The sequence below is a fragment of the Sarcophilus harrisii genome, chromosome 1, assembly GCF_902635505.1.
Source record: "Sarcophilus harrisii chromosome 1, mSarHar1.11, whole genome shotgun sequence".
In the NCBI taxonomy this organism is placed as follows: domain Eukaryota; kingdom Metazoa; phylum Chordata; class Mammalia; order Dasyuromorphia; family Dasyuridae; genus Sarcophilus; species Sarcophilus harrisii.
Genome location: NC_045426.1, coordinates 35,181,365 through 35,202,405, shown reverse-complemented (window position 1 = coordinate 35,202,405; position 21,041 = coordinate 35,181,365). Strand labels below are relative to the sequence as shown.

General features: G+C 37.8%; 1 protein-coding gene across 1 annotated transcript in view; it reads left to right on the top strand.

Annotated features, from left to right (window-relative positions):
- Positions 1-20,511, top strand: part of SHQ1 (SHQ1, H/ACA ribonucleoprotein assembly factor) — a 112,603-nt gene extending 92,092 nt beyond the window's left edge. The window contains exon 11 of the mRNA XM_012543576.3: positions 19,651-20,511. Within this exon, the coding sequence (XP_012399030.2) occupies positions 19,651-20,155 (505 nt within the window). The 3' untranslated portion in view covers positions 20,156-20,511. The remainder of the gene's footprint in view (positions 1-19,650) is intronic.
- The last annotated feature ends 530 nt before the right edge of the window (positions 20,512-21,041 follow it).

The window sequence follows — 21,041 nt, the reverse complement described above, 5'->3', positions numbered from 1 at the left end:
ATATTGGCTTAATGGTATGCACAGTTTAGAGACTTTGAGCATAGTTCTGAATTACTTTGCAGAATGGAAGGCCAGTTCACAATTGGGCCATCAGTGCACTAATGTCTTATTTTCCCTCAGTCCCTTCCTGTGTGTCATCTCTCTCTCTCTCTCTCTCTCTCTCTCTCTCTCTCTCTCTCTCTCTCTCTCTCTCTTCCCCCTCTCCCACCTCTCCCCCTTCTCACCCTCCCACCTTCCCTTTCTCTGTTAATTTTGTCATTCTTGTGGATGTGGAATAGAACCTTAGAATTGTTTGATTTGCATTTTTCTAGTTTTTTGTGAGTTGGAATAATTTTTCTCATGACTTTTAAAAATTTTGTTTCCTAGATTCTAATTTAGCTATATTAGATGTTAGTGTGGGCTGCTAGGTGGCGCCATAGTGCATACATTGCCAGATCTGGTGTCAGGAACACTTTCCTGGTGTTTTGGTGGCCTCAGATACTCAGTAGCTGAGTGACCCTGGGCAAGTCACTTCATCCCATTGTCTCACTTTCCTCACCTGTGAGAAGGAAATGGCAAACCCCGCCAGGATCTCTGCCAAGAAACGACTGAACAACATGTTGATGCAAACAAACCCTTTTTTTATAAGCAGAATGGTCCATTTTACTTTTTTATGTGTTCAGAATTGCAGTCATTTCTTATGGATGCTATCCCTTGTTTAGTCATGAATTCTTCCTTTCTCCGTAGCTGTGGAAGTCATGTTGTTCCTCATTTACAACATAACTTTTTATCTCCAGGAACATCCATTTCCTTGGTGTGGGGTGTAAAATGTTGAGCGTATATCTCATTTTTTCCAGACTTTCCAGTTTTCTTAGAACTGTTAGTTTTTGCCCACTGGGTAGCTGGGTTTTGGGGTTTATCTTTAAACTGTTATCTTCTTTGTTTCTATATGTGTTTTGTTCCTGATCTGTTCCACTGATCAGCCAGTCTTATTTTTAAACCAGTATTAAAACATTTAGATGAATTTTACTTTGAGGGTAGATTAAGGTCTGGTGCATTAGGCCTCCTCCTTTCTCCTTTAAAAATGTTTTCTTCCCTTGAGATTTTTGACTTCTTGTGTCTTCAAATTAATTTCATCATTCCTTTTTATAGCCCTATAGAGTAATATTTTGCTATTTTGATTGATAATAGAACTTAATGTGTACTGTGTCAGTGCTACCAAGATCAAATTAATTGATAGTATTACTGTTTTTGTTAGATTGGTTCTGCCTACCCATAATCAATGAATATTTCTGTAGGTATTTTAAAAAATTTCTCCAGTTCAGGTCTGCATTTGTAAGAAAGGTATTTTGTATTAATGTTTATATGGTTTTTGTTTCTTATAAAACTCTTTTTGTGTTAGATAAATATTATGCATCATTTAAAAAATCTGTTTGTTCCAGGTTTTTAATTGTTTTTCCTGTTGTTATTTTTGAACAGGAGTGTTGTATTTTGTCAGCTTTTATTGCATCTATTGGCTATTAACAGTTTTTGTTATTGTTAAAAAATATATAGTTTATTTTATACATGGCTATTTGGTACTATTTTATACAGGCTATTTGTATAGTTTATTTTAAAATATTGTTTTCCTGATAATTGAGTCAATCCTACTTTTCAATCTAGTCATATTATGTAATCTTTGTGATAATTTTTTTATTCACTTTGCTAATTATTTTGAAATTTTGCATCGATATTCATTAGAGATGTTGATGTATAGTTTCATTTCTCAGATTTTGACTCATGATTTATACTATATTTATGTCATAGAAAGAATTTGGTTGAATTCCTTCTTTTGATATTGCAAACAGTTTGTGTAATGTAAGAATTAGTTTGCTTATTTTTTTTTGAATGTTTGAAAAGAAGTCCTTCATAAATGCAACTCGCTCTCTGTGGTTAGAATTTGTTTTGCTTATGTAGGACTAATTGCTTTCTTAATCTATCTTCCTTCTTATTTCCCCCATTCCCTTTCCCTCCTCTTTTCCTGTTAAGTGAAATGTAGTTTCATCCCCCTTCCCACCTGTGTGTATGTGTGTGAGAGGGTTCTTTTCTTATTTTACCTGTTCAAATGAAAGTGAGATTCAAGAGTCTCCAGCTTTCCAAACCCTTCCTTCTTATTTCTGTAGTCTTTTCCTTCTACAACTCAGTTATATGAAATAATTTTCCTTTGCCTTCTAGTTCATTCTCCCCAATTCTCCAATGTCTTTCTCTTTACCTTCCATTTTCTTTAAGATCATTTAAAGAATGATTTTTTTGGGTTTTCAGCTAACTAGTTCTGGGTTTTCAATCTTATTTGACTCTTTCTATGACTATGGAATATTAGGTAGTTTGCTGTAGATTATATGGAATGTCAGAGACAAGTGTTTCAATTCAAAATTGTTATAGCAATACAATTATTATATTGTATAATCAACTTTCATAGGTGTAACATTCTTAGAAAGTAGTGTGAAAGTCAAAAAGGTGAATATTAATATATTGAAGTTTAGGTTCTTTCATCCTTACTAATCTTTCACTAGAAGTTGCTGAAAATACACTCTTCTGCATACAATTCTTTATGAAAAACATTAATTCTGATAATATGAACTTTTCTTAATACCAGTAACCATGAAATAATTATAAAATGCAGTTCACAAAATAAAATTGGTAACATGCAAAACATTTTTTTCTCATGTGGTAATTCCCTAGAATTCTGTGATTTTTTTGTTTGTTTGTTTGCGAGCATCTCAAAAACAAACTTCAGATAATATTAACTTTTCATAACACAAAATCCACAATGTCATAAATACTATACAGCAAAACAAGTTCTTAAAACTAAAACACTTTTTTAACCTGAATGTTAGTTTTTACTGTGTCAATATGGCAGCGTGAAGGTATTGGACTCTATACTGTGCAGCTGTGGATCTCTCTATCTTGGCTGTCCCCTGAAAAGTAAGGGATTTTAGTTGCTGCTGTTGGAAAATGTCACAATTGGCGAGGTCTGTACCTCTCTGATATTCTGTCCTTCACAGAAGACATTGGAAATTGGGAAGGACACACCAGCTTGAAGTATTGTGTCAGCAGCATCTTCTTGGTGAGCCACTGAGATGAGAAAGGGTCTTGGAGGATGGGAGCATAACAGAAGCCATAGTTGAGAACAGGATCTGTACCCTCTGGAGCAGCAGCCTCAGTTTCTCTATCCAGCTGGTCAGAGAAGTCGATGAAGACTGTGGGTGTGCATTAAGTTATCCAACACCTTTATTTCCTCACCAAGCTGCTCCCCTGACTTGGCCCACTTGGGCTTAGCACCCAGAGGACTTACATTACTCTTAAGAGCATTGCAACACAAAACTCAAGTGTTACAGGCAAATAGTGAAACATGCAGCAAATGTTTGGGCGGGGAGCCTTTTACATTTATAGGGTGAACAAGAGCAGTGAAGCCTCTGCTAGGATACTAGCCATTCCACACACTTGTGTGTGCCATTCCTCTCAGTTTTTCTCTACTGTGCACAGCTGCAAATGTGTGTGGTTGCGCCCTCCCCCCCCCCCCCCCCCCAGGGAAAATGAGATTACTAATAAAATCTTATGAAATGCTTGAAGTTTGTTATTGCTGATAGATGCTTTTGCTTTGCCTCCTCTCTATTACCTTACTGGGTTTTCCTCTTAATCTTGTGAATCTTTTACTTATTTTCAAGACTGACATGTACAAATGTTAGTAATTAAGCAATTGTTAGTCTAACTTAGTTTTGATAATCCTGCATTCACCCCAACTTGAAATAGTCTTGGATAAGTTTGTGATATTATCATCACAGTTGGCAACTACAGTATTAAAATGATATATTAAAAATATCCTCTCTTCATTTGGTTTGACCTGTAATTCCATGCAGCAAACCTGCATTACATATATTAATGGGAAATTAGTGAAAAAGAATGGCAATTTTTGCTTCCTTCACTTAAAACAAACCAGTAGATAGAGCCCATAAAAAGCTTAATCAGAGAAAAGGCCAATGGCATAGCTTTGAAGTGAATGGGAATCTTGTTTTTCTGAAAATCTTTTATATCTCATTAGAATACTCATAATTACTTTAGTTTCTTCACAGTAATTAACAATTACTTTAATTTTATCTTAGTATTTGTTGCAGCTTTGGGGAAAGTTTTATATTATTTTTTCTAACAGGGACTTTTATGAAACACTGGGGTGACAGTCCTTAAAAGAACAGTTTATTTTTGAGTTTGTAGTATTGGCTACAATATTTCCCCCTTCTTTTTTCAGTGAGAACACTTTCCCTTCATTCAACACCATGGGACTGACTCTTCATGCTATGTTGGCCTTATATGAAACATTAATCCTTGAGTTTTTGATAGGGGGTTAGAGTGGTTATGTTCAGTTTTTCAGTACCTTGATTTATTGAGATCTAGAGAAAATGGAATAGTTCTAAGGTGAAATAACTGAATTAGAAATAGAAATCAAGTATCTTAATTTCCTGTTATTCTAAATCTTCCCAGGCTTAGAAAAATACTCTACACTTTTGACTGAATGCCTTCTCAATTTTGTCTCCACAAGGCTCCTGAATTGAGTATTTTTAGGAGCCATTTTTTGCAGGTGGACCATTTTACATACTCAGCATTCTTTTCACTGGTCCTGGACTGGTAATGAGTCTGTGAGGAGATTCCTCTTTTATGGGCACAGCTACAAGTGCCGAGTGCATGTTTGTAGTGTCCTATGTCACAGTCACTTCTGGATATAAACAGATCAGGCAGGAAATGTGGAAAAACACCAAGAAAACAAATCAAGGAAGACAAGAAAACAAATGCAGTCGAGGCCATTTGTTATCCCCATAGGGATCTCCCATGCTGGTGATTATTCACCACTACCCAGTACAACTTATTTTGAGCTCTTTCCCCTTTTTTTTCCAATGAATGTTTTCAGCTAGTGCTGGTTGAATGCCCTGAATTTGGAGCCAGAGTTCCTGCATTGGATTTCCAGCTCTTCCCTTAACTTTCTCTGTGAATTTGGAGAAGTCACTTTAAATCTTTCAGAGCCTCATTTTTCTCCTTTGTAAAATGAGCTGTTTGGATTAGATGATCTGTACTGCTCCTTCTAGCTGTATGACCTTTGTTGTAGAAAAGCTTCTTGGATGGGTTGGCTTCCAAGGTTTCCAATGTCCCTTTCAACTCTCATTCTTTCTCAGGCACATATGGTATACTTCTAAATTTGGTGTTTCAAAAAAATGGGTGATTCTTTAATCACATTCATGAAGTTATATGGTTTCCTTGTCATTCGTTTCTACCCACTTTTTAATCCATTTATTCAAGTTTCTAACATAATTTTAATTGAGTTGTAGTGTGATTCCTCAGTTTTTGTGTTTTAGACCTATTATGTCTTCATGATTTGATCTCATTAAAAAAAACCCCAACAACTTGTATTCTTTGATAGATTCATGATATCATTAGTTTGTTAGGTTAAATTTCTCCTCTGGGTCAGATAAGGACCCACATGTGCCTCCTTATTCTATGCCATTCTTGCCACTGTTAGTGATGTGTGAAGGTAATGGAACATAAGCATGTACAAGAATTTGTGAGGGGAAAATGTCCTTATTTTCAAAAAGGGGAGGCAGGGTAAATTTTAAGACATGAAATTGGATTTCATTTCTGGACACAATTCTGCAATAAAAGAAAGGGATATTCACAAACATGGCTTCATTTAAAAATGTTGGCTGGTTAACTTCTTAAAAGAGCTCCTGAAGACCTTCCCATGTCCCAGATTATTGGGGATAATGAAATGTTCCTTTTAAAACAGAAAAAAGGGTTTCAGCCTAAAAAGAAGAAAATTGATTGATGACTTGTGTTTGGAGGTTAAGTGTAGAAAAGGTCCACCAAGGAGGAAAGAATAAGGAATATCACTAAACACCTAGAGCTAAGAAATGAGTTTGTCACGTTCTGGAAAGGGAAGGAGCTGACACTGGAGGAGGAAGCAGCTGCCTGCCATTCAAGAAATGATAACCCCCTACCTGGATCATCCACCAAGGCTGAAGAGCAAGAAGAGGAAAGGAGGAATGGTGGGGGATTCCAAATAGAAGAAGATTTATCGACAATCTCATTGGTTTGTATGCCAGGTTTTTGCAGATTCACTTTATTCCCTTACTACTTTGAACTATGCTATGACACAGTGTGAATGGTTATCTTTGGTCACCTTGCACCCTAATGTTTCACAGCTGAGTCTAAACACTAAGCCAGTATTGTCCTTGACTTTCATCTGTTCTACTTGGTGAGAAGGTTTTCAAACTGAGGCAATTTTTGAGCTCTTTGGCCTTCTGAATAGTGGGTTTTTTCACTTACATCCTTTAAATTACTCTGAGAATGATAATAGAGTCAGTGCCTTTATATATATATTTTTTACATTTCTTATTTTTCATTGTCAACACTTTATTTAAATAGGTCAGGTTAGAGCTTTTGTAATTACACAGTGTTGTCTTTTTAGTTCCATCCTAATTTGATGTTAATTTTGACCTTTGCTTTAACCAGTTGATATTCTGACTGCACTGATGGCTGATTCTAAAATTACTCCCAGGTCAGAAGCCAGTTGTTTCCCGTTAAGATAGAATCAGTTGTAGTTTTTAAAGGATTCTGTGCTCAGCCCCTTACTCTTGTCTTTTAAAAAAATATTCATGGTGGGCAGCCAGGGACCTTCTGAAAAATCTGTAGCTCTTTGGCCCTCTTCATTTCTCAATTTTAAACTATTGACCAATATAGCTTTTCTTGTCCACCCCATGTCCATCTTCATATTGAGGATTGCTAAGTATCGAGATATATATTGACTTGGAGTATATTCTTAAGTTTTTCATAGAATTTATCATATTAGTCTTAGATGGGGGGATGGGAATAAACATTTACATAGCACTTTCTGTGAACCAGGCGCTGTGCTAAATACTTTTAATATTTGATCCCCACAACAACTCTGGGAAGTAGGAGCTGTTTTGATCCCCATTTTTACAAATGAGAAACTGGAGGCAGACAGGTTAAACGTCTTTTCTGGGATCACATAGCCAGGGAGTATCTGAGGTGGGATTTGAATTCGGGTCTTCCTGATTCCTGCCTGGCATATGGTGCCAGCTGCGGCTAAAGCAGATATTGTCGTGTTCAGTGTTTGACTTGCCTGTGCTTATCAGGATCACAGCCTAGGGTTCCATGAGCTGAGGTTTCTTACTGCCTTTGAGCTCATTATGAAACCCGCTCCTTTACTGGGTCATCTAGTGAGCCATCCTTTTTAGCTGCAACTTTATTTCTTCAGTTTGCATTAAAATTGAGAATGTTAATGTGTATATGGAGAGTAAATATCTCGTATTTAGAGTAAGAGTCCCTAAACTAACTTGTCTAGAGGCTATAAAGTTGGGGAGACTCTGGATCCCTCTGCTCTCTTTTTCATCCCTCCACAGCCATCACTTTGGATGCAGAAGGGCTTTCGCACATGGGTCTGGGGGCCACTGCTTGTGATTTGTTGTTGTTGTTGTTCCATGAGATCCTGTAGCCAAAGGATCAGTACTGAGCAGGTGCCAGAGGGCCCTGACCCTTCCTTCCTGAGCAGGGCCAGTCCTTCCGTGGCAAGTACAGTTACTCTTATCAGGACCATCCCAGGAAGTTTCACAGACTGGCTTTGTGCCCACTGACATAGGCTTCCATGACTAGGGGGCTACTAAAGCCCACACCTATCAGCTTGTAAGACCAGACTTAGAAATTTTCGGTGTGGACATTTACATCTCAGGACTTGGCAAATGGTACAAATTAGAGTTTCTTGTTTTGTTGATTGTTTAAACCTAAGAAATTGCTGAAGAAAATGTTAATTTTGAAGATTAAATTTAAGGGTGTCATGTCTGAGTCTCCTCCCCCTATCCCCTTCACCCTCTGAGCTGGTTGTTAAACATTTACAAGCATATTCCCTGTTTAAGACCCCATGCCACATTGGGACATGAGAATAGGATGTTGTCTCCTGGGCTCTTAGCAGTCACTTTTAAGAGCCTTCACTTCTTTGGAGACATTTCTGATCATATTTCTGAAGTTGTATGTCCTGTTGCCTCTTGCCATTAGCTCTGTTGTTGATCCACTTCTCCACACTTGGAGCACATCCTTCCAGATGCTTTCTTCTTCAGACTCTGCAGAAATTAATCCATTTGGGACTTTTGCCCTGGGAATGGAGCTGTTTTCATCTGTGAGTGCTTTAGGACATTCATTAAAGAAATCTCCTTTAGTGGTCCTAGAATACTATAAGCTAATTTGTCAGCAGTCATGTTTTCCATCTCACGGACAGATTGCTTTGAGGTTCAGTTGGAGTTGTACAGAATCTTACCTCATCTTCACAATATGAAGCTTCTCATCATCATCACTGTTATCAGTACAACTGTTTTTGGAATGTATTTTTTTCAATGTTTCAATGATAATTTTTTTCTGAAATGCTCCTTACTGATGACAGAGCGAGCAGTTAATGCCTTCATGCATCCTGCTTAAGTGAAAGATTACCACCCTGACATCTTTTGCTGTCTTATCAGAACAATTATCTATTCATCAGCCGCTACCCTTCCTTTAATGGCAGCCCTCAGAGAGCAAAATGTGCCACGAGAGATTGAATGAACTTTGGCTGCAACTTCTGCTCCTTTTACTTTGCTCATCCTTCCAGCATTAAGGGAGAAAATGTGGGTGTCGTGTGTGTGGAACTGCTGGTGAAATTTTAGATGAGGTATTTTTTTATCATAAAGCTGATCATGGGTTTGAAAACCTGGTCTCCCCCTCTTCTTCCATCAGGCTAGAAGTCTAGGGGCCACTCATGCTCTCCAAGGGGTCATTGGATTGATGTTAAACCTCGTGCAGACCAATTGCTTAGCCCGGTAGGGTAGCTCAGAATTCCCTCAGCCTCTGCCTCCCTTGTAGTTGGGACACAGGCACACACCACTGTGACTGGCTTCATTTAAAAAAAAAAAAAAAAAAAAAAAAAAAAAAAAAAAAGGAGATCTTATATTCCATTTAGATACTAGTTGGGATGACCCCATATGGTCAGGTCCCCTTTTTCAGCTCAGTTTCCTCATATACAATGAGGATAACAGTCCTTTCCTCTCAAGGTTTTTGTGAGGCTTGAATGAAATAATGTGAAATGCTTTGCAAACATTAAAATCTGTATAAATGCTAATTATTGTTAAAGTGTGTATTATGTTAATGGATTGGAATATATTGAAGCCATAGGAAATGATAAATCCGAAGAATTCTGTGAAACTTGGAAAAGCTTGTCATTTTATTTGTTTTTTATTCTGAACTTTAAAAACCAAAATATATAGCATTGTAGGGTTTGCAAAACATTCAGCTGAGTTCTGAGCAGAACATGAAATGTTTTCCCAAGATTCTAAAGATGTTTTAAGATCAACGTGGCAGGTAGAACAGTACGCCTCGGTCCTGTATGACAGTTTCCAGAATGTACATGAATTACTTTTTCTGCTTCATACTTAGTAAACATAATTCCCCCAGTCTCCCAATTTCTGTTTTGAATAACCCCGGGAAATAGAACATAAGACTCTTTAAAATCACTGAGCAGAGAACAAGCGCTTCTCACTTTGGCCTTGTAGGAGCCACATATTATGTTATCAGTGGCTTGCTCCTGTGTCAGCGTGTCTGCCTTGCAGGTTAGCTGCTTTTGGCAGAGGAAACGAAACCTCGTCAGTTATTGTAGGATTTATAGTAGACCCACTGTTGCAGGAAGTGGTGAAAAGTTGATTGATGGTCTGAGGCAAAACTCGCAAGTAAGAAACAGGATGCATGCTTTCTATTTTTACCCAGTTTTCTTTTCCTACATTTCTGTGCTCCACTTGCACTATGGTTTGGCTGTTTATCAATAAATCTGTGGTCCAGTTTTCTTGTAAACTGCACCAAATTTAAAACAATGACAATAAATAGATATCAGCACAGCTATGTTAAGGGTGTGCTGCAAAAGTTAGATTCATATGGTTTGTGGTGGCTGGGCTTTTTTGAGCTCTCACAGAGTATGATGGGGGGGCTGTGTTTTCAAACCCTAGAAACAGTGATACCTCAAAACATAGCCATAATCCCATTGACGTCTCATTTTGGCGGAAGTTAAGTGCCTGCTGTGAGAAAAACACAGCATTAGTCAAGGTGAATAATACAAAGATAGTAGTGCTGGCTTCATGGAGAATGTAGACTTGAAGTTGGGATGACCTGTTAACTGTGCATGACCCTGTATGGTCAGGGCCCCACTTTCAGCCTCAGTTTCCTCATATGTAAAGTGAAGATAATAGTCCCTTTTTTATCAGGATTTTTGTGAGAATTGAATGAAATAATGTGAAGTGCTTTGCAAACATTAAAATGCCATATATAAATACCAGTTATTGTTAAACAACATGTTTCTTATGTTAATGGAATGGAATATATTGATCCCATAGGAAATGATGAATATGAAGAATTCAGTGAACCTTAGGAAAACTTGGAATTTTATTTTTTATTCTGAATTTTTAACACCAAAAATTGAGCATTTTCATATGTAAAGACAAACATAATTATTATATATGAAAAAGAATCTACCACTTTAAAAAAAAAAGTGTATATTAAATGCCTCTCATTTTCAAAACTCTTACTTGTCTGTGCTTCCTTGTAAGTTCGTTAAAAACAAATTAGTTTCAGTGACCTTTTGGGGGTTATCATTATTACTAGTCCTTTTTCTCCTATCCTCTCTCTTTGTAATTTTTGAAACCTTTTGTAACCCTTTGTAATGAGCATAGTCAAGCAAAACAAATCCATACAATGACAGTGGCCCTGCACCATCACTCTATCAGAAGATGGATAACATGTTTCATGATAGGTCTTCTAGAAAACAGTTGATTATTGCATTGGTTGGGATTAAGTCTTTCAGGGTTATTTTTCTTTACCATTTTGTCGTTTTTCACTCTGTATTAGTTCATAGCACTCAAGATTCTCAGAAATCATCTTTCATTATTTCTTACAGTACATTTAATATTCAGTTAGATCATGTGATCTTCCTGTCAGGATTAGGAACTTTATTTTGCTTGTAGCCCTCAATCCCTTGGTATTATCCTTCATCTTAACTGGACTCCTTCACCCATCTCCTCATCCCTCTAGTTTCCATTTGAATTTGATGTACATGTCAATGTGAGACAAGGTTCATCTGATCCTAGTTTCACCCATTGTTGTCTCCATGGGCCCCCAAATATGAGAAATAACAAATTCTACCCTCTTCCTCTTTTCTGTGCTGGTATATTTCTTTTACCTGTTTTCCTCTTTGCTCTCCTATACTTCCTGAACAGAACCTGTTCCCCTCATCCTCAACTTCCCTGTTTTTCTTGTTTAACTCCCTCAATACCCTGGAAGGATATTAAATTTCTGAAAGGTCACTTACTTTTTCTCCTTCTATTGGAACTTAACACAAAGCCCCCTGAAGTTCCTCCCAGGTGCTCAAATGAAGTTACTTTTCTATATTTTTCAGGACTTTTGCATTTGTATTTCAGAATTCCCATCCTGCCTTGGGCTTTTCATCAAAAATGCTGAAAAATCCTCCATTCAGTGAAAGCTTCATTTTCTTCCCTGTAAAGTGAACCCAGTCATTCTGGATTGCAGGACCATGGAGCTTTTGCCTTTTGGAGTACTCTGTTTCAGTATCTGTTTGCTATGGTACCAGTCTTATGTGATCTTGACAATTACTCTCTTGTACTTGAAGTACTTTAAATATTTGTGGTTCCATTTTGGGTTTTGCTGTGATATTTCCTTGACTTTTCTTTTTGAGGTTTTGTGGATTTGTTTGTGGATTCTTTCAGTTTTTACAATGCCTTTTGTCTGAATAAATCTGGACTATTTTCATAGATTTCTCATAAGTCTGAATTTTTAAAAAATGATGATTTTTCAATTTTCTTTGTCCTGTATTCCATGTCACTTGTTTTTAATATCAACTGCTTTACTTTTTCTTCCTTTTTTTTTTTTTTTTTTTTACACTTTTTGGCTTTATTCTAATATTTCTTATTACCACATGGAATCATTAAACTGGATCTATTAATTCTTCTTCTAATTCCTGTTCAGTTAGATTATATGATTCAGAGTTATTTCTCTCTCTCTCTCTCTCTCTCTCTCTCTCTCCCTTTTCATTTCTTATAATCTTTATAGAAATAATCCATTAATCCATTTTTTTCCTTTGAGTTTGCAGTCATTACAGAATGATTTAGCCCTTCTTTGAGGGATATCTCCAGTAATTTCTTATCTAAATTTATATTCATTTCTTCAGCTTGAATTCCTTTTTGGGGTCTTGTGCTAGGGTCAGACTCCACCTCCTCGTGTACCCTTAGATGGCCTGGCCAGCCTGCTTAGTCTCCCTCTGGCTCACCCGACTCCTTCGCTACCTTACGCCTAAGCTTGGGTCTCACGGAGTCTTTACTTGTGAATGCTTATTTCTTCAGGAAGGTCTCAGGCCTCTCAGGGCAGAGTTCTGGGGAGATCAAAGCCTGTGGGCCCGGGAGGTGATCTGGGGCGAGCTGTCCCCTTCCCACAGGTCTTCAGCGTTCCCTCTGCAGGAGTTTTTTCCGGAGAGTCATCTTCTTTTGCTGCTTCCAGACAGAGCCTGCTCTCACTGGGAGACTGCCAGGCTTGTGGCCTGGCCTGGCATTGGGTTTACTAGTGGCCCTATTTCCTGTTGCCCACAGGGGGTTCTCATTGTCCAGGGTCATTTTGCTGTGGAGGACCGTAGTGTCTCATTGGATGTTTATTGCTGGTTTGGACTGTAATAGATATCTGGAAGACAGGTGATTTGCCTCTTCTTTTTGTAGTCTGTGAATTCGTCCTTGACTTCTTAGCTGCTCTGATGTTACAGACTCCCCTTTGTTCTAGCCCTTTTCCCGCGGTCCCCTTTGGGTGCTCTTCTTCTACCTGGCTGTCCTTTCCTTGGTCTCTTTTCTAAGTTATCATCCTTTTGCTGCCCACCTCACCAGGAGGCTCCTGCCTCTCCTTGCTGTTCCTTGGCGATCTCCTTACTTCTCATATGTTCTGGCTTGTGTCCCTGCCTCCAACTCTTATCTCCTTCAAAGTCAGTATGTTCAAAATAGAACTCATTTTGTTTTGTTCTTAAACCTACCCTCTATCAAAGTTTCCCCTTTTCTATGGGAGGCACTATGGTCTTTCCAGGTAGCCAGGATTACAATTTCTTGTGCTCAGTTCTGCCTGTCTGTCTCTATCTGTTTCTATCTCTCGTTTCTGTCTGTTTCTCTTTCTTCCCACCCCCATATCCAGTGAGTTAGTGCTAAGTTTTGTTGATCCACAGCCACAAGACCTTAAACCCTTTATAGTCTCTTAATCAGTCTTTGTCCTAAACTATTCTCCACCCAGTTGACAAATGGATGTTAGATCCCACAGATCCCTCTCTCCACTCAAAAATCTTGGTTCCTTGTTGCCTTTACAGTAAAATACAGATTCTTTAGCCAAGTCTTTTGGTCCGTTCCTAACATGATTCCCAGATATCTTTGCAGGATTATTCCATACTCTTCCCCTTCATTTTTTTTTTCAGAGTAAGTTAGCTAATTTCATCTCCTTCCTCATGGTCTTTGTAATAGTGTTGAATATGTTGTGGACAGACAGACATGCGATGATACTGCTGATGGACCTTCAATCTTTTCTTACAGAGGTGGGGGGTGATGGATGTGAATGGTTACATACTTGGTTAACCTTGACTGAATATGGTCATTTTTCTTAAACTGCTTTTCCCTTCTTTTTTTTTTTTTTCCCCCCTCTTCTTCTTTGTGTAAAGGATGGTTCTCTGATTAGGAAAGGGGAGAATGATATATTGAGGGACTGAACCTAACCAAAAGGCCACTGGCCCAGCCTGGCTGGAATTCCCTCCAGCTTCCCCTGCTTCCCTCTAAGCACAACTCATCTGGCACCAGTAGCAAGTTTTGTGTGACCTCCTCTTTCCATGCTCTTCTGACTAAAATTATTTTTCATTGCTCTTCTTTTCTTGTCTTTGTATTCCCGGTTCTCAGAACGGTGTCTTTCTCATAGTAAGGTATCTAATAAATGCTTATTGAACGGAATGGAATGATTTGAATTGCTGGGGTGGCGTTAAATCTTACAAATGGTTAAGAGAATGTTAGAGTGGGCTATCTTGAATTTAACCACAAGGAGACTATTAATGACTCCCAAGAGAATTATTTTCCATGAAGCGATGATGACATGAGCCAGATGGAAGGGAGTAGAATAGACTTCTCTTTATAGAAGTTTGCCAGTGGAAAATATTTTTACAGTCAAAGGTTCTGATAAAGGCCTCATTTCCAAAATATATAGAGAATTAACTCTAATTTATAAAAAATCAAGCCATTCTCCAATTGAAAAATGGTCAAAGGATATGAACAGACAATTCTCAGATGAAGAAATTGAAACTATTTCTAGTCATATGAAAAGATGCTCCAAGTCATTATTAATCAGAGAAATGCAAATTAAGACAACTCTAAGATACCACTACACACCTGTCAGATTGGCTAAGATGACAGGAAAAAATAATGATGATTGTTGGAGGGGATGCGGGAAAACTGGGACATTGATGCATTGTTGGTGGAGTTGTGAACGAATCCAACCATTTTGGAGAGTAGTTTGGAACTATGCTCAAAAAGTTATCAAACTGTGCATACCCTTTGATCCAGCAGTGTTACTACTGGGATTATATCCCAAAGAGATTATAAAGAAGGGAAAGGGACCTGTATGTGCACGAATGTTTGTGGCAGCCCTTTTTGTAGTGGCTAGAAACTGGAAACTGAATGGATGTCCATCAGTTGGAGAATGGCTGAATAAATTGTGGTATATGAAAATTATGGAATATTACTGTTCTGTAAGAAATGACCAACAGGATGATTTCAGAAAGGCCTGGAAAGACTTACACGAACTGATGCTAAGTGAAATGAGCAGGAGCAGGAGATCATTATATACTTCAACAACAATACTAGATGATGACCAGTCCTGATAGATCAGGCCATCCTCAGCAACGAGATCAACCAAATCATTTCTAATGGAGCAGTAATGAACTGAACTAGCTATACCCAGAAAAAGAACTCTGGGAGATGACTAAAAACCATTACATTGAATTCCCAGTCCCTATATTTATGCACTCCTGCATCTTTGATTTCCTTCACAAGCTAATTGTACAATAATTCAGAGTCTGATTCTTTTTGTACAGCAAAATAATGTTGTGGTCATGTATACTTATTGTGTATCTAAGTTATATTTTAATATATTTAACATCTACTGGTCATCCTGCCATTTAGGGGAGGGGGTGGGGGGGGGTAAGAGGTGAAAAATTGGAACAAGAGGTTTGGCAATTGTTAATGCTGTAAAGTTACCCATGTATATATCCTGTAAATTAAAGGCTATTAAATAAAAAAAATAAATAAATAAATAAATAAATAAAAAAAAAGAAGTTTGCCAGTGAAAGGGAAGTGAGAGAGAAGAGGTAATAGTTGAAGGATAGAACAAGTCAGAGAAAGGGAAGTGTCTGGTAGTTTTCACCCTAATGGAGGGGCACTTGAGCCTGAAAATTCAGCCTGTGAATGAAAGGAGATGAATAATAGAGAAATGTTAGATGGGCCACTATGAGAGTCTGACCTGAAGGTACAGGGGGAGAGAATGAACGTAAACAATGAAAGGGCTTTTTAAAAATGGATCACAGGGCAGAGGTTACATCTCACTACTTAAGAAAAATGTTTTAAATGAATTTTTAAAAAAAGCTCACGTTAATTGTCCTGTCATGTTCTTATCAGTGAACTTGTTGTCATTAGACAAAAAATACTTAAATGTTCTTAATGCCAGTAAATCAAAATAAACATTTATTAAATGCCTGCTGTGTGCCAGGCACTATGTTAAACATTGGATGTATGCTCATGGCAAGAGAAAGATAAATGATAACTTGGAGATTTTATTTTTCATGGTGGGGGACGTATAACGTATACTTTGATCTCTTGGGTACATTCCAATTTTGTCATAATATTATGTTAATATTTTCATTAATTAATGATGTCATTTATTTTGCATGTATATTTGTGGATGTAAAAGTTGGCTGGTCTTCATGAGTATGTAATGAGTGAAGAAAGCACTGTGACTTTTAAATTAGGTGCGTTCTGAGGTTAAGTTGATTAAAATGGTATAATATGAGCTACATAAGGCGGCGTGGCAGCTTTAAAACTAATTTATTTTTTCAGTGACCAAAAAAACAAAATGCTCTTCAGGGTACTGATGTTTTTTTTGGAGGGGATGACTTCCTATTCTTCAGTTGGTCATAACTGAGCAATGTGTTTGGGGAAGTAGAATCCAAAAGGACTTAGAATTCTATAGGAATGATACTCTAAATGTTTATTAAGCACCATTTCTAGGGAGTTTCTAATTGCAATCAGAACACCCTACCGAATTAGGGAGATTAGAAGTTTGTCAATCTTATTTTATAAATGCGAGAAAATGAGGCAGAAAAGTAAGTTGATTTGCCCGGAAGTCTCACAGCTCAAGAGCAATAGAAATAGAGACCAGGTTCCTGATTGAAAGCTGGGAGCTTTTATCATATGATGTAGTATCTTCTGCCCATGTTAGGTTATATTGTAGCCTGGGAACATGGGCACATCAACTTAGCCTCCATCTCCTCATCTTTAAAAAATAAGTATTTTCTAACTCCTAAGATTGTTGCAAGGGAGAAATAAAGTAATATGTGTAAAGTGTTACAGAAACTTTAAAGCACATAAATGTTTCTATTATTGCTGACTTCCATGCCTGTATATATTGTCTAGTAGGCTCAGTGGTAATATAAGTAATGACTGGCTGACTAGACATCTGTGTACATCCCTCTTAAACCCCACACTGATGACACAAGGGAGACCAGGATCAACAGGGTAGCTCCACTACTTTCTGCTCTTCCACCAATTTGTCACCACCCAGAAGTCTTGCTTCCCCCAAAACAAACCCAAAACATTTTGATAATTGTATTTCAATATAATTGGTTTCCTTTGTAATCTATTTTATTTTATGCATTTGTAAAGGTTATTCCGGGAAGGGATCTGTAGGCTTCATCAAAAGATTGGGGTAGGGAGGAAAAGAGATTGGCTTCTGACATTAAGAACCCCTAATCTGTATCAGGTAACACCTAGTCTGTGTATCCAGAAAATCCCATTTTACGCCAGCAGCCTCCTACTTCCTGATACCCCTTAATCTCCTTGCAGACATGTCAGTTAGATGAGTGATTTTCATGTTTAGCTGAGAGAGGTACAGGCAGATCTTGAATTTTGGTATACAGGTAGTAGCTTTTTCCCTACAGAACCTACTAAAGGACCACAGGCAGTTAGGAATTCCATTTCTTCCTTTGCCCCTTAATAGTACTTTATTTTTTTCCAGTTGGAAGATAGTTTTCAGGGACAGCTAGTTGGTACAGTAGCCTCAGACATTTGACATGTTCTGGCTGTGTGACCCTGGGCAAGTCACTTAACCTCAGTTGCCTCAACAAGAAAGAGAAAGAAAGGAAGGAAGAGAGGGAAGGGAGGGAAGAAGGAAAAAAGGAAGAGAGGGATGGAGGGAAGAAGGAAGGAAGGGAGGGAGAGAAGAAGGGAGGGGGAATTTTTAACATGGAGGAAGGAGGGAGGGAGTTTTCAACATGCATTTTTCTAAGATTTTGAGTTCCACACTTTTCTCCTCTATCTCTCCCCTCCCCAAGACAGCAAGCAATCTAAGTTAGATTAAACACATACAGTCATTTTAAACATATTTCCACATTAGTCATGTTGTAAAAGAAAAAAATCAGAACAAAAAGGAAAAATCACAAGAAAGAAAAAACAGCTAAAAAGTGAAAATAGTGTATTTTGATCTGCATTCTGTCTCCATTGTTGTTTCTCTGGATGTGGGTGACATTTTCTGTAATAAGTCTAGTGGAATTGCCCCAAATCACCTCGTTGCTGAAAATAGCTAACTCCATCACAGCTGACATTACTCAATCTTCTTGTTACTATGTACAGTGATCTCCTGGTTCTGCTCATTTCATTTAGCATCAGTTCATGTAAGTGTCTCTGGGCCTCTCTGAAACCATCCCGCTGCTCATTTCTTGTAGAACTACAGTATCCCATTACCTTCATAGACAAAGTTTTTTTTTCGCCATTCTCGGTTGATGGGCAAACCCTTAATTTCCCGTTCCTTGCCCATCACAGAAAGAGCTGCTGCTGCAGCACACATCTTTGTACCTGGGTTCTTTTCCCCTTGGCCTTTTATGTTTGATAATGAATGAAGCCCACGTTGTAAGAGGAATGCAGTAAAAATGGACTTCATAAAAAGTTTTTAATAGATCAGGCAGGAAAGATTGCATGTGTCCTTAAACCTCTGTGCACTTCGGTCCTCTCTGCTGTCCCTCGGCTCCTTTCTCAGAGTTTCTGTTTCCCACTTCTTGGTTTGTTTGTAGTCTCTTCTGCCTTTCAGTGCGGACTATTAATAATAGAGGATTGAAGCTGAGACTTGAGGCCTTAGAAAAGTAATACTTATATAATCAAGAGTTCCACTAGTCTTTTGCGCCATGCTTTTAAATGAAACTCTGGGGCCTTGTACAACTTTGGATTTTGGGTGTGTGTCACATTAAATAAACCAAATTATGGAATGAAAAACACCATCCACATCCAGAGAAAGAATTACGGAGATTGAATGTGGATTGAAGCATGCTATTTTCACTTTTTTTTTTTCTTTCTTGTGGTTTTACCCTTTTGTTCTGATCTTTATTTCACAGTATGATTAATATGGAAATATGTTTTAAATGATTTTACCTGTTGAACTTATATCAGATTGCTTGATGTCTTGGGGAAGTGGGGGGAGAATTAGAGAGTGAGGGAGGAAAAAATTTAGAACTCACAATCATAGAAAAATGAATGTTGAAAACTATTTTTACATGTAATTGGAAAAATAAAGTACTATTGAGAAGAAAAATAAACTAAGTCAGTTCTGTAATTACACTTTAAAGAATGCTTCATGCTGTTATGAATTGTTGGGCAAAAGGGATTTTACAGCCCTTTGAGAAATCAGTAATCTCAGTCTTCTCTATCAAGTCTATTTCCTCGGTTCCCTAGGCTCTGTTGTACTTAAGCACAGGGTTAACTTGGCTTGTGAGGACATTAGTCCCACACTCTTGACACTGTTATGACGACTGGTTCACACCATTATAAATTTGACCCACCTTCTTACCTACATGTCAATGCATTGTATTAAATAGCTGAAGTCTCTTGTGGAAATATTAACATATGACTTTGTCTGCATTTTCACAAATAATGATTAATGCTCTACCTAATCCTGATCCAGTTTTGCCTTCCAGCCATGGATGTGTTACATGTTTATGTATCTCCCCATCTCCCAGCCAAATATCCATTAGCTGAGGCTGCTGCCTGAAGTTTTTTGGGATGGTGACAAGATTTTTGTCAGAGGTAGAAAGGATACTGTATGACATTGTATTTTATTTTGTTATTTTATTTTCAAAAATTCCATCTTAATGATGAATTATTTAATGTTTATAACTTAAGTAATTCAAGAGAGACGCCACTAATCTGTAAGCCATGATTCTCCCCCACTTCTTTTGGGGTTGTCTAATGTATCTTTTAATTGTATTTGTTGAAGGTCCCAAAAGTTGGCAAGTCTTGCTGAAACTCTACAGAGAACCTACATTACGAAGAGTCAGCTGGGATTAGAAATAGATGAACTGGAATCAGCTGCACTTCTTGTCCAGGGGGAAGAGACTGAGTTGCAAGTCCCCTCGTCGGTTAGTAGTCAGCAAGTCGCTAGCATTGATTCACTCACAGGAGGCTCTGCAAAATCAGATGGGATTTCATCGGTTAAGACAGAAGTCTTGAATGGGGATCCAGCTAAGCCTGCAGATTGTGAGGGCGCAAAAATAAATTATTTGGGAAAAAATACTATCCCGATCACTGATTCTCTTAAATTTTGTGTAAAACCCAACATGTGGACATGTGATGTTAGTCAAGAAAACCCAGTCAGTTCTTCCCAGTCTCCTAAGGCTTCTGCTCCACTCATCGTAGAATTGGAAGAAAAAATGGAAACTGACCCTCAGCCTTCTCAACAGCATGCAACTTTGCCAGTGGATGAGGGCAAGCAACCCACCTAAGCTCATACACACCACTGAATCACTCATTTGTTGAAAGAAGTAGTAAGATTTCTTACTCTCCTGCTGCTTCTATTGAATAAAAATCTATCACGAGTCTGTCATGGTGCATTTTCTTGTCTAGTATTTGTGGCATTATTTTGACAGAATTAATGTTCAGTGTCCTAAACTTTGGGAAATGAAAGTATGTGTTCTAGCAGATTGTAAGCTCCTTGAGAGCAGAGTCAGTTCTGTTTTTGTCTTTGTAGTCTTAGCACACAATGCAAATCCTTGGCACAAAGCAGACTTAATAATTGTTTGTTGAGATGAAAATGAAATGTGAATATTTTAAGCAACAATAAAACATTTTTTTGATGAAATTGAAGAATTATTGTCTCTTCACTTCAAAAGATAAGAAAAGATATCTTTCATTTTGCAAAATATTTGCATAAATTGTAAATTTTTTGTTGAGCTATCCTGTGGGCCACACAAAAAATTGGGACATATTGATAAAAACAGTGGTTTTAGAAGCAGTTGACCCAATATGAACTCATATTACAGTCATTTCATGGAGACTGGTCAAAAGTAGAATGGGATGTCAGGAAATAGGGGACCTGACATGAGAATAGAAGATAAGATGAGCAAAATCCAACAGAACAGATACACTGGAAAAGAGATGGGTTGGGCTTCCAGAAACACATCTGGTCCTGTGGAAGGAGCTTTAGGTTTAGACTCAAAGAGGTTAAGAAGAATGTAGCCAGTTCTCAAGGCCTGAGAAATAGGAACACGTAAAGAAGAGAATCAATCGTTAGTTTTACATATGGACTATGAAGAAACAGATTCTGGTTATCACTGACTAAAGAGTTATTAGAATTTGTAGTAGAATACACAAAGACTGTCTTGAATGCCT